The 15221-nt window shown below is 39.4% G+C and overlaps 1 protein-coding gene across 1 annotated transcript in view; it reads left to right on the top strand.

Moving 5' to 3' along the window:
- Window positions 1-15221, top strand: part of LOC122802327 (mitochondrial intermediate peptidase) — a 2150265-nt gene that overhangs the window by 1775224 nt on the left and 359820 nt on the right. Inside the window, exon 14 of the mRNA XM_044071968.1 lies at window positions 2623-2827. Coding sequence (XP_043927903.1) covers window positions 2623-2827 — 205 coding nt within the window. The remainder of the gene's footprint in view (window positions 1-2622; window positions 2828-15221) is intronic.

Below are 15221 nucleotides of genomic sequence, written 5' to 3'. Positions count from 1 at the left end.
ACAGGATACGTACCCAAAGAATGGCGTACGGCAACTGTGGTCCCACTCCACAAAGGCGGTGCTTCTACGGACCCTGGAAATTACCACCCCATAAGCTTGACGAGCCTTGTCTGCAAAGCTATGGAGAGGATCATAATGGAACTCATAAATAAAGACATTGGGGACCTACAGACACTGGATCCTACCCAATTTGGCTTTGTCAAGGACAGATCCTGCCTCTTGAACTTGGTTGACTTTTTCGAAATGGTCACTAAGGCCATTGATGAGGGTAAGGCAGTTCACACAGCCTACCTTGACCTAGCAAAAGCGTTCGACACAATACCCCACTCGGGCATCATAGAAAAGCTCACCAGCTTAGATGTAAACTCATATGTCACAAGATGGGTTGCAAACTGGCTCAAGGACAGAACACACAGGGTTAGAGTTGCTGGTGCCATGTCAGACTCTAAACCGTTCACGAGCGGTGTCCCACAGGGCTCAGTCCTGGGCCCCCTCTTGTTCGGCATTTATTTTTCTGAAGTGCAGGCAAACATAGGGGGATTGTGGCTGACAAAATTTGCAGATGACTGCAAACTGGGCACCATAATTGACACTCCATCAGACACAGACATCCTCCAGAGAGGTCTCATAGAAATGGATAACTGGTGCCAGAGCCATAGCCTTAAGCTAAATGCCAAAAAATGTATAGTCATACCCTTTGGGAAAAACAAGGTAACCCCTAATTACCACATAGGTGGTAATCCATTAAACACGGAAGAAGTTATCAGGGACCTGGGGACCCAAGTTGACAGTAACCTCTCTTTTGACACTCACATTGCCAAAGTGGTTAGGAAGACCTTCTACATTGCCCACCTGATCATGAAGGGATTCACATCCAGATCAGGAGAAGTCATTGTACCCCTGTACTCTTCACTTATCAGGCCAATGATTGAGTACAACGCCCCATTCGGAATGTACCTTACCCGACACCTGCAGCAGTTGGAAAGACCCCAAAAGTTCCTCACCAAAAGGATAAAGGGGCTCAAACATATGTCATACGATGCCCGACTGAAGAAACTCCAGCTCTGTTCATTCGCATACTGTCTGCTCAGAGGTGATCTGTGCCTGACATACAAGGCCATGTCCAACCCGGAATTAATGGACATGCTCCACCTCAAAAAATCCAAATCCACCAGAGCCACGAGAGCAAGAGACTTAAACCTCAACACGGATATAAATAGGATGTGCTGGAGGGACAGATTCATCACCCAGAGACTCCCTACACTATGGAACAGAATCCCAGTCCATGTGAGGCAGAGCCCCTCACTGACTCTGTTCAAGAGAAATCTTGACGAGTGGATGGGAGATCGTAGATTTACCCCGGGAATCATCTCTGTGTCACTGCTGGACAGAGGCACAGCAAACTAATGGGTATAGTATTCTCATCCTAAGGGGTGGTGAAAGCCACACACACTCTGGCTAGGCTTATAAATGCCCTAGGGCAGATAGCCTAGTATGAACCTATGAACAACCCACAACACACTTTTCTTCAAGTTTTACAGGTTGTTACAGCAAGTGATAGAGGAGGGGATATTATGCTAGAGACAGAATTTATCGAAATGCAGTGGATAGGTGACCTTCGTGCTGACTTGTCTATTGGTTTAAATATGTGTTTACCTCTTAAACGTGTTTTGAGGAGACTGAGGTTAAGATGAAGTATATTTAAGTACACTGAATTTTACTTAATTTTATTGCATTTTATTTTATTTTATTCTATTCTATTACATTATTAGACATATTTCTTATGTTTGTTTTCAAGTTATTTATAATCCACACATCTGCTTTTTATTTTACTTCCTGCTGTGCAACTTGAGATTTAACAGATGCTTGATTTGTCATTGCTAGTCATGTGCTCTATTTTCTTTGTGAATAGCGTAGCTTAACCTCCCACGATGTGCAATGATAGTAACAATTGTGACATTAACCAGGAAGTATAGAAACTTTGATTGGTTAGTAAAGGTAATGTGCTCTAATTTTCTGAATGGTAAAGTTCCACCCCCTACATGTATGAAATTTGGAGCATTTTGATTGGTCCTTACTTGTTTTTAATCAGTAATGTTTCTGCATTTTGAAAGTGATTTGTTGAAGGGCATGGATGTCGCCCAAAAGTGCTCATCTTTTATAATTAAAGTTTGTCTTTCGTTTTTAGCTGCTGTGGTGGCCTAGGTATTTCTTTTGGTTCTTTTATATATATATATATATATATATATATATATATATATATATATATATATATATAAAAATATGTTTCTGTGTATGTGTGTGTATATGTAAATATATATCTTTGTCCATTTGTTGCAACCTCTGCTTTTGGAATTATGTTAGCTGATGTCTGAATCTCAATTACATAACTTTCGTGGCCTTTTTTGGAAGAACCAACTGGTGAGGTGGTGCATAATTTTACTGGATAGATGGACAGTGGGTTCTAATACAGTACATGATCAATTTTAATGCACATCTGGCTGAAATGATTGTTGCTGTTGCTCTTGCACATAAAAGCTTATGCTTGTAGTTAATGATTTTCCTGCAAAAGGTCTTCTTAGATAAGTTATTTTATAACTTTTGGTTTTTTACATTTACAAGGATTGTCATTTTACAATTCGTGGTGGAAGATTAAAAGAAAATGGTGAATATCAAGTCCCATTAGTGGTTTTAATGCTTGGACTGCCAAATCCAACAAGAAATTCTCCAACACTTCTTACACCTGGCATGATGGAGAACCTTTTTCATGAAATGGGGCATGCAATGCATTCTATGTTGGGAAGGACTCGTTACCAACATGTAACAGGTAAGACACAGCAATTGTGTATTTTAACATAGCAGTATCCGTCAGTAAACTTTGATGCCTGCTTTTATCTAGTGGAGGGATGGGGGAGTCAGATTATGTTCCAGTAAGTAATGGGCATAAGGCAGGATTTGATCTGTAAGGCAGTACCTATGCTGGTTTTCTTATGCTTACTGTACAGTGGATAGCTAAGTGGTTGTCTGACAGAACCCATATGGTTAGAGTAGCGGGTGACACCCTTGAAATCAAAACCGCTAAGAGTGGTGCACCACAGGGCTTAGTTTTTGGGCCCTCTCCTATTTGGCATGTATTTCTCAGGGTTTCACTTTATAATCCTGACATACTGAAATAAATTTTAGTATCTCGAGACTATAAAGTCGAAAACTCACAAACCTTAAACCTTAAAACCGCAAAATTTAAAACCAAGAACGTCACAAAAACAATACACCACACAAACAAACACCAATAAACCTACCTCCTGACATTACAACAAACCAAACCAACACACACGAACACAACAAAACTAACACACACACACACACCTTTGCTATATAAGCAGGGGGGCGAAAACCCTGCACCCTCCACACGCATCCTACTTAAATATACTAACTCTGAGGTCGCACTAAAAATAGAAGACAGCAAACCCACTACCAAACATTCTACCCCCCCTTACACAAACACACATCACTTACATACAAACATGACCACTCTCAACACTTACACCCTCACACTCTTACCTACCTAGCCTAACCCACACCTAAAACTCCCCAACACAGACACTCGCACGCATGCGCGCACACACACACACACACACACACACACACACACACACACACACACACACACACACACATACGCACACACACACACACAAGCCCTCCCCAAACCCTTAAAAAACATTACACTTGCCAAACGCGCCATCACCACTGCAGGTTTGAGATTTTTTGTATTCACACAACTGCAGATTCAACACTTTGGTCTCAAGATATTGAAATTTGATATTTCACTATTTTGAGATTCCAAAATGAACCCATTTCTCAGACATTCAGTCCAGCACTTCTAGCCTATGGTTGACTTAAATTTGCAGATGAATGTAAATTGGGTGATGGTGGTCAATCTTCTACTGACTCACAATTGTTCCAACACAGCTTAGACCGTGTTAATCACTGGTGCAAGGACAATAGTCTAAAATTAAATGCTAAAAAAAATGTAGCAAAGTTCTTTTAGTAAACACAACAGTTTCACTTAACCATATAGAAGTTGCACTTCTTCAGTTAGACACTGTTGTAAGGGGTTTTGAGTACTCTTGTTTGATAGTTCCTTATCACTGACCATTGTATCTCCATAGTAGTTCAGAAAGCTTTTCATCTGGCCCATCTAATTTCCAAAGGCATCTCCACTAGATCTAAAGAAGTCTTAATTCCCCTTTACTCGCATGTTATTAGTCCCATTATTGAATGTACTGTACCTTTTGGCATTTATTTATCTAAACATGTCCTACGACTTGAGAGAACACAAGAGATTCATAATTAAGACAATTGGTGGCCTCAAAAATCTTGGTCATCAGGAGAGACCAGCAGTCCTTTATCAGTCTCTTACAGACTCCTATTTGGAGATCTACTTTTAGCCCATAGATCTCAACCTCAGGGCACAAAAAATTGGACAAAGCCAAAAATAATAGGGGAACAAATTTTAAATACTGCCCTTATAAACTTAGAAAGTTGATAAAATGCAAGGTGTTGTGTTCCTATGCATTTTCTGAAGGATATGAAGTCTGAAACTCAAATGCCTGTCATTGTATAATGACTTCATTCCTCACTTATTTGTCACAAAAATCCAGAAAACCACAAATTTTATGAGGAACAGACCCAAAATATGAGATAAAAATCTGGACATTTGAGAGGTATGGTCTAGCCCAGGGGGTCTACTACCTGCAGCTCTGGAGCTGCTTGTGGCTTTTCCACTCCTCTGCAGTGGCTCCCTGTAGCTTTGAAAAATAATGGCCACTCTACAGCACCACACACACACACACACACACACACACACACACACACACACACACACACATACTGAGAGTGATCCAGCGATAGACTTTAAATATTGGTCTTGCAAACTTGCTAGAATAACATGATTTCTGTTGCCATGCATTCCTCACACAGAGTGATTGAGCGATCCCCTGGCAGCTGCAGCATCTCCTGAAAGGTTTCCATACCTCTCAAAAGTTTTACGACAAGAAATCTGGACAGAGCCACAAATAAAGGAGAATAAGGAACAAAAATAGGGATTGACTGTAAGTATTGCTCTTATAAACTTAGAAACTTGCTAGAATAACATGATTTCTGTTAACATGCATTTTACACACACACATAAAACAAACACACACACACACACACACACTTACCTCTCATTTGTGCAGATTTTCGCAGCATATCCTGACTTTTGCCTCATATGTTCGGTCAGTTTCTCATAAAATTGTGGTTTTCTGGCAAATTATTGTGGGCTGAAGTCAGAAAAACTGGACAGACATTTGAGTTTCAGACTTCATACCCTTCAGAAAATTCATGCTAATGCAAAATCTACCAAGAAATAAGGCACTACTGGAAGGTTCACCAGATAGCACCACTAACTTTATTGAGCACAGACGAACAAAACGAATGCCTTAACTGAATCACTGCGTTTTTGTCAGTGCAACTTCATCAGATGAGCATACCAACTTCTAACCACCATATTTATACAGTCCTTAATTGATCAACTAACAAAATATTCCACATTTAAAGATGCAATGCATACTTGTTCAGTGCATGAAAGTGAAACTGTACATAAAAACTTTATTCAACACACTTAAAACCACTTTAAATACACAGTTATACAATAAAATAAAAGTCTTTGAGTACAAATAAAAATGTGTGTGTGTATATAAATGACATTTAAAAAACATTGATATAATTAAAAATGCTCATGAACCTAAAAAGTCTTAAGAATCTGCGATGCAAAATCTGTTATTCTATCAAGTTTCTAAGAACAATATTTAAAAAGCGTTCCTATTTTTGGGCCTTTGTGCCCCAATATATATGGCTTTCTCCAGATTTCTTCTTCTAAGAGGTCGAGAGATATGACACACACAGAGAACGATGAAGCAGTCCCAACAAAGGAACAAAAATAGGGACGGATTTTAAATATTGCTCCTATAAACTTAGTTCTTTTATATTTAGTATAGTAACTATGTATAAAACTTTATATGCTGTGTTATCTTCATTTTAGGGGTCAAACAGGTTTTGTGGCTCTCGATGAATTTTATTTGGTGGGAGAGGGGCCAAAATGGCTCTTTTGATAGTGAAGCTTGCAGACCCCTGGTCTAGCCTTTTATGCCATGAAAGAGCCAACCCTGTTTGATCTTATGTTTCTTCGCAGAACTAATGGTACATCAAATACTCTGTTAAAGAAACTAAACTTTCATCATCTGATAAATAAGACACGGCATAATAGATTCATATCCCAACGTATCCCTCATCTCTGGAACAAACTTCCATTACGTGTCAAATATACAACAAAGTCTAGAAGATATAGGATCTTTGCCTGGAAGTGTTTACATGCAGTAGGTATTTTTATACCCTAAGTAGACTCCAAAGAATTTTTCCTCAGGTAGACAGCAAATGTCGAAGGTGTAATGGGGAAGAAAGAGGTAAATGAGAACATGTTTTCTGGGAGTGTAATGAGTCAGAAGACTTTGAAGATTCCCTGCAGACTGCTTTGTCAGACATACTGAGTGAGCAAATTGGTAAAACTAAGCAATGTTTTTTGAGCTATGATACAGAATTGGAGTTGCGTAGATATAGTAAGGCCTTGCTGAGTCTAATTATGGTGCCTGCCAAAAAAGCAATTACTAGAAAGTAGAAATCAAAGTCTAAACCAACTTTACTATAGGGAGAGAATATCGTAACAGAGATAAAACAACTGTAATGGAGATCTTTAGAAAAGGGTGGGAGCAAATTACATAAGAAAAAAGGGGAATTATAGAAACAATACATGCAGAGGTGGAACAAGGTTTAAAAGAAGGCAAGACGTGAATGAGCTATGTAATGTTTGACTGGCAATGACTGGATAGATTATAAATGATGTACAATGTTTGCAACTACAATTATTTCTGCGTGGTTTATAATGTATGCAGCTAAAAATATGTCAATCTAGTTTGTTTTCCTTTACATAAATGTATGATGATTGTTTGTGTCATACATGATAATTTAATAAAGAAGTTTCTTTTTAAGAAAAAAAAAGTTTCCATTACTTGTCAAGCAGGGTAGCACCCTTGCCACCTTCAGTGTAAACCTAGATAATTAGATGGCAGTCTCAAATTCTCTCCCAGTCTAACTTGTCTTGCCCACCTTGAGGCTAGAGGGAAATTTTAAATAAGTTTTTTTTTGGCTAGGTTTGAAGTGGTCTGCAGACCAATTGCCAACTTGTGTTTATTCCATTCTAAAGTAATTATTGTGCCTGTTTTGTTTTTGTTAGCTGTAACTTTTTAAATTTAGAGTTTCTACATGCAAAACATATTGCCTACCTTCTTACACTGTTGTTATGATATCTTTCTTAATTCATTTTTGTTGTCATAGCACAGTGTGCAGCCACTGCTGCTTTTTCGCTGATGTCTCAGTTTTTGGCCCATAACAGCAGTTAATTTCCCTAATGGAAAATAGTGCAGCTGACACTACACATTAACTCCATCTGAATGTTGCTGTTCCCTAAACGTGGTATACCTTCCTAACCTGCCTAATTGTAAATCAACTGTATAAATAGTTTCATAGGCTCATAGGTAAGTACTGGGCTATCGGCCCTGGGGCCTATACAAGCCCAGCCAAAAAGGTACGCTGGCTTTTGCCACCCTAGAAAATGATTTTCCTGTGCCACTGCCAAGCCACAGAAGTGATCCCCGGGGTGAATTTCATATTTCCCATCCAATCATCAAGATTTTTCTTGAAGAGTGCTAATGAGGAGCTTTGTTTGATATAGATAGATAGTTTGTTCCAGAGTATGAGAAGTGTGTGGGACAGGAATCTATCCCTCCGGCATGTTCCGTTTATTGTGGTGACAAGGTTTAGGTCCCTAGAGCGTGTAGCACGGAGGGATTGGGATTTCTTTAAGTGGAGCATCCCCAACAGCTCTGGGTTTGACATAGCTTTGTATGTTAGGCAGAGATCACCTCTGAGTAGGCGATATGCGACGGAGTCAAGCTGGAGTTTTTTATTTTTCAAAACAGGTTTATTGTTTTAACATATAAATGAAATATCATAACAATTTTATAAAGCTGGAGTTTTTTGAGAAGGTCTGCGTAGGGCATCGGTTTGAGGCCAGTAATCCTCTTTGTGAGGTATTTCTGCGGCCTTTCCAGTTGTTGTAGATGTCTTGTGAGGTACATACCAAAAGGGGCGTTGTACTCTATAATGGGTCTAATGAGTGACGAGTAGAGGGGAACAATGATTTCTTTTTTTCTGGATGAGAAATCTTTTATGATGGTGTGTGCCATGTAGAAGGATTTCCTGACTACTGTGGCAATGTGATTATCAAAGGAGAGACTACTGTAAATTGCATTACTTCCCCAGTGCCAATTCCTACCTACTACCTAGCTGACACTCATTCTGCACCATCCACTGGTCCTGGTAGATCCTCAACATGGTGTCTATTTTAGAATGACAAGAAGTACTAACAGGGCCTTCGGCATGAAAAGCAGCAGTGCCATAGCTCCTCTGTTTATTTAAGAATCCTGTGTATTCCCTTGTATGATCCCTAGATCTCTTGTCTGTCTTTAACAGTATCCTGCGTAACTTTTACCGCCACTTTTCTGTTTCACCTTATAGCTAACTGTAGCATCATCTAGAAGCATTCACTTAACAACTTTCCTGACCAATATCCAACTTGTTTTAAAAAAAAAAATCTATTCCTTTAGCGAAAAAGGCAAACATATTGTTAAAAACATAGATTACCCTGTTTGGTCTATTGTTTTTCAACCTTGCCCTTAAATAGTGTTAGCATGGCTGGAAGTGACATCCTCTCAAAACCGCAAAAGCATATTAGTTGTCAATCGTTTTTTCTGGCTTTAAGTACCTGTGTAATTTCAAGTCAAATAGATAAAATCCACCAAAATGTTCATCTTTTCTTACACTTAATCCCCCTGTGACATGCTTTTCACTGCTTACCTCTGTCCCATCAACAGTTTGTTTTCTGTTGGTCAGAGGGGTTCGGGACCCACTCCGTTCCCCTACCATACCCCGAGTCCTCACCCACCCTGCCCATATGTAACCCCACCCACCACCTCCCATTGAAGCCCATCTTTATACAACAGTCACCAAATACATGCTAACCACTTATGCAACTTAGCACCTTCTAACTCATCCACTCATTCACATCCACCTACCTCATCAGAATAATACTGTACAATTAGATCTTTCCATTCTGACTACTGCTGCCATCAACACTCTCCCATCTTTCCCCCCTCCCTCTCTACTGCATACCTTCAGTCTTAATTTATTCCATTGTCTCATTCTTTTTTAACTCCCTTTCCACTCCTTTCAATCAGTTCTTCTCTCCTGTAGTAGCATCTCCTGTCTGTTTACTCCTTCACATGTGTAAACCCAGCCCAGTACTGCTGCTGAACTTTCTCATAATGCCTTCCTCACTCTGTCACCTATTATCACTACCATACCTACCTCCTTTTCTGTATAGTACTGCTCTTCTCCCAGTGTCTTGTCCACTTCCTGTACAGCTAATCTGCTCTCTTGCACACTCTTTCCTTCACAGTGCTAGCTGTCCACTACTTCACTGTCCACCAAATTATCAATCCCAAGTTTTGCCCAAATATAGTACAAGTAACTACTACTTCTACAAGCATACCATCATGCATTTCACTACCTGTCATCTTCTACTGTCACATCATGCTTCATTCTCACACACTCCTCATATCATTCCCTCTTCCCTCTCCTCAACCCCACTGGATATTTCATGCTACATTCAGCGCTTTAAACAGTCTTGTACTGTAACCTCACCTTTGTAAATCAAGCTTTACATTAAAACAAAATTAGAACTGAAGCAACTATTCCCTGTAGTCTCTCTTCCACTAAGCTGCAGCTCTGTGTTGATATACACTCTAACCTTGGGGCATCCTCATTGCTTAGTTACAACTGTAACACCTCCCTCTCCACCTCTCATTCTACACAACCCATCCCATGCCTACTCAGGTCTAAAGTTTCAACATATTAGTACCATAAGCATTATGAATAAAATAACCAACCTTCATGCTTGGCTAACCATGCACTTGACAGATATACTCACCATCTATGAAACCTGTCTGAAACCAGAATTCACAGAAGCAGAAATAACTTCCTATGGTAATAATATGTATAGCCTGGATCATAAATCAAAGAACTGGAGAAGGAGGAGGTGTTTCTATAATGTTCTCTAATATTCCTGAATTATCTATGTACCCTGAGAAGCCCAATACCTTCAACAATGATAAAATCATCCTTTAAACTGTAAAAGAAACACTTCTGTATCACAGCCTTATGCATCTCACCAGAAGACATCTCCACTGTGGAAGAAATTATTTTCTAAATAGCATCAAATATTAACTATAAAACAGTCATTCTTGGATACCCAAAATTCATCTCCAATTCCCCCCACCTGTATTACTAAGTGTATCCAGCTTCATTCAGCATATCCAAACTTAAGTCAGGTTCAACGAGCCTAATAATAAACACTATTACTTGACAGTATACTGACTTCCAGTCCAAACAAAATGTCTTTATTGGGAACCTTCCCAGATGCACTTTGTGATCATCTCCTCCATGTTTGCAACCAGAAGTAATGTCCATTTACCTAGAAAACATCTCTTTATTGATGTATGTAATCTGACCAGTTTTATAGGTTCATAGGTTAGTACTAAGCTAACTGCCCTTGCAAGCCATTTTAAGCTTAGCCAATTATCCCTTGTGAGACTCAAACCTTGCACCTTGTGTTTGTAAGGCAAACACCTTAACCATTAGGCCATTATAGTGAAATATGCATACCCACTGTAAAATCGGTCAGCTGGAACATACTCTAAACTATTCATTCAAATGACACTGCACTTTTATTTAACACTATAATACACTGAACAGTTAGGTTCCTAATAGAAATAAATATGATCAAGCAAAACACTGCCCCAGGTTGTCATCAGACAACCAAACTATCCTGGCAGCAAAAAACACACCCGGCAAGATCTTCAAAGGTTTCGATACCTTTGCAGTCTTACCAAAAATAAAATCAAACCAGATAAAGTCAACTTCCATTTGAACTCATAAGCTAATCAGCATAAAACATCCCCAAAAAGTTCTCAGGCTCCACAAAAAAAAAAAAATTATTAATCAGGGGTTGGGAGAGTGGCCTAATGGTTAAGGTGTTTGCCTTACAAACACAAGGTACAGGGTTTGAATCTCACAGGGGATAATTGGCTAGGCTTAAAATGGCTCACAAGGGCAGTTAGCCTAGTATGAACCAATGAACCTATGAAGCCTCCAGGTAGATTTCAACATCCTAACCTGTGTCCAGATATGCAGCCAGAATGTATTGCTACACTGTTCAATTGTCCCTTCATAAACACCATAAGTTCATTACTTAGTAAAAATAACAATAACATGCCACACAATAGTTACCAACCCAACAGTGATTCCACTTCCTTTTCTATCTGCTCTATCACAGCCTCCACAGTAAAGCAATGCTTCCTCAAACTTAAACCATCATGTTAGCCATAGACAACTTAGCAGGCACTACCTGAAGTCACTGCTAATGCTATAGTCTATCCCATCTCTGTTCTAATATACTGATTCATTCAAGAATCCTATGTCCCTACTCTATGGAAGAAATTGTATATCCTGCCACTCCACAAAGGTGGCAATAACACTGAACTTTCTAATTGTAGACCTACGTAGTCATACTTTCCCACTTATCTAAAATCCTTTAAAGTGTGTCCACATTCAACTAGTCAGATATGTCCTTGACAACAACAGCTTTTCTCTCACACAGCACTGTGACCGCAGTATTCAACTTAATAAATACCATCAGTGAAAAATGCAACATAAGTAACTGTCTACAATATTCTTAGATTTATCAAAAGCCTTTGATTGTCTCCCATGCTAAGCTACATCATCAACTGGCATCCTTAGGCTTATCCCTTTCCACACACTGTCTGTTCCAAAGCTACCTGTTAGATCATAAGCAGGAAGATGGCAGTCAAGCCATTCCAACTTCTTAACACTTTCTGTCAGTATTCCCCAAGGATCTGTACTTGGACCTCTCTTGTTGAACATATTCATCAGTGACTTACACACCACTTCAAAGCATACCAATCTAATACAGTATGCTGATGATTTTATTCTTATTTGCTCAGCCCAAAATCCCACTCTAATTCAACAACTCACACAAGATTCAGTCGCCTCCACTGAAACGTGGCTAGCTAAATCTTAACTCATCCTAAATCCAAAGAAGACAAAGCTACTTTTCACACCTAAAATGCATGCTTACTGCAAAACCAATTTCAAAATCACTTCCTGAAACAAACAGCTTTCTATGACTCTATGAATAATACTTAACGTTTTCTCAGATACTAAATTATAAGGTACCACAATGGAAGATAACATGAAATTTGGCCTGCATATTTAACAATCAATCAAAAAAGTCACAAAATAAGTTTTCTTTACAGAGTAAAACAGTACCAAAGTGAAAGTAGGAGGAAGGGACCCTAGCCTCCACATATCTATTTTCCACACTGCTATAAGCCTCTCCAGTTTTTACTAACAGGCATTCCACACAAAATAACATTGTAATCTCATGTTGATACATTGTGGATAGTCAAAATATACACAGAAGGAAAGCCAGCCAGGAACCCAGTTTAAAAATAAATTGTTGTGAGCAGCAGGTCTAATGCTTCATCATATTCTTTTGCCTAGTTGTTGTAATTGCTGTTAAAATTATTTGCAACAATGATGTTTCTTAACTACTTTCCATGAAAGTACAAAGTAACACATTTGGATGCCAAAGGTATGAAGATATGTGAATTGGTAAGCCTTCAAATCTTCTGTAGCTATGCATGTGGCAAGAAAGAGAGGGAATGTGTGTGCTTTGCCTTATGCCTACTGAAAGCCAGGTAGGCTGCAATTTCCCTGTGACCATGAACAGGATAAAGGAGATACTGAAAAAAAAATGTATAAATTATTTATTTTGCTTCCCCCTTTTCAACCCATTTAGTCTTCTAGGTGCCCCCCCCCCCTTATAGTTACTATTTCCACATTCTCTGTATCCCCCAGTTCCTTTTTTCCAGGTTACCCTTCACTGTAATACTGTTGCTTGTTAGTCCCCCAACTGCTTGTGGAGTTGACCTTGCAGTTCTTAGTAGTAGTCCCCAAGGGATCCTGGGAGATGAAGAACGTGGCACCAGGTGCTAAGTGTATCTGGGTTTTTTAATACAGTGGGGCTGTGGTTCCAAATGTCAGGATCTAGTCCAGAGAATACATTTTCCCAGTAGTTTCCAAAGCTTTGGTCATATTAACAAATAGACCAACAGTAGCATGCCCATCATTCATCCTCTTGTAAATGGAGTAGGTGTCAGTGAAGAGAGCAGTCAGGGTGCTGAATGCACTGGGAAAACCATGTTGTTTACTGCACAAAAGGCCATAGCTATTTGTGTTTAAATAGTTGCTTGTATAGTAATTTTTCGAAATTTTTTGAAGTAGGACAGAGGTATAATGTAGGTCAGTTAGTAGCAGGGGTAATTTTTAGGAGTTGGATTACTATGGTTTGTTTAAAAAAAAAAAAAAAGCATAACTGTGCCAGCTGTGACTGAAAGATTCAAGATACGAATGAGGAGCTTTGCTATTTTCTCTGCTGCTAGTCTGAGGAAAGGTGAATGGAGTTTAGTGGACTTAGACCTTCCAGAGTTTAGCTTTACTAGCAGTGCTCTAGTCTCTTTTTTGAAATATAAGAAACGTAGAAGGTGGTAATGAATGATAATAGGGGGTAATGTAGTGGGTGGAGGGATCTTGGGTGATTTTGAGCATGGAGGATAAGCCTGAAAATGATCAGCGAGATCCTGTAAAGAAGACAGAATAAAATTACTGCAGTCTGTTAAGTTTTGATTGTTCAGTGGAAGAATATTGTTATTGGTAGGGAAGTTGGTAATGATGCATATTGGTTGCTTGCTTTCTTTCCAAAAGAGCTTTGGTTTAGTATAGTAAGCCATTTGTTTTGTCTAAGAAACGAGGTCTTTTCTGTTTTTCTGGCTATTCTTGTGGCTTTACCTAGGCTGAGGAAATTCTGATGGAGTTATACATTAGACAGACTTTGTTTCCAGACTTTCCAGCCCTAATCACTCTCTCTGTGCACTTCATCTGGATTTTGATATGGTCTGAGAGACAGGAGCATATCTGAACTCTTGAGTCTGTTTCTGTTGACTGAGTAAAGAGTATCTTGAATGTGGACATGGGTATTAGTAAAGTGTGAAAGGGCAGTCGAGCAGTCTGAAATAGACTGGTCTACAGCAATGAGGCAGGAATTAAGGAAGGATTGATGTTCTTCCTTACCACTGTTGCAGTATTCTTTACCCTTGGGATATCTTGCCAAGTGTAGCCCAGTGTCCAGCCAGTATACCAAAGTCTTTTCTACCCTCCAGGCATCACATGTCAAACATGTATCCTATGTACAAGGTGTATATATGACAGAACTACTTTGTCACCAGTTCAAACACTACCTCTGAATTTGGTACATGTGCTGTACACAGCTAGTCCATGTACAGAGCCTTTTAAAGATGAGTGCCCCATTAGGGTTCCTTCCTTTCTTTTATTTCCTCATTGTACTTAGCTTTCATGTCTTTCAGGAAGGGAAACTGTGAGTGTGGGAGGCAGATTCCCCATAAAGATAGACATGGGAAGTGCCGTATCTTGGGTGCTATGCACAGCCATATTCAGTACAGTATCTGTCAGGTGTTTGTCCATAAATCACTCCACAGCCTTTTGTCTTTCCTTTCTGTTTATCTGGAAAACTTTCATCTGAAGTTATTGATCCATGGTACCATAGCTGAATCCCCCCCCCCCCCCCACCAAGTTCAGCTGCCTCTTAAGAAAAAAACTAAAAAGGAATGTACTAAATCTTCTGCTGTACAGCCTCCACCAGATGTCTTCCTCAGGTTGGATGAAGAAAGTATAGGTTTATAAAATCTTACCATAACACTAGATATCCTTCCCTTCACTGTTGCCGTGTTCTTAACATAAGGGATTTCCTGTCCAGGCAGCCCGGCGTACAACCAGTATACCAAAGCCTGATTGTCTTGTATGTATGTATGTCACACACATGCTCCCTGCACAGAACGTAGGTAGTA

Source organism: Protopterus annectens, chromosome 5.part0 (genome assembly GCF_019279795.1).
Source record: "Protopterus annectens isolate FY-2018-M chromosome 5.part0, PAN1.0, whole genome shotgun sequence".
NCBI classification, from domain to species: domain Eukaryota; kingdom Metazoa; phylum Chordata; order Ceratodontiformes; family Protopteridae; genus Protopterus; species Protopterus annectens.
This window is presented reverse-complemented; position numbering and strand designations above follow the sequence as displayed.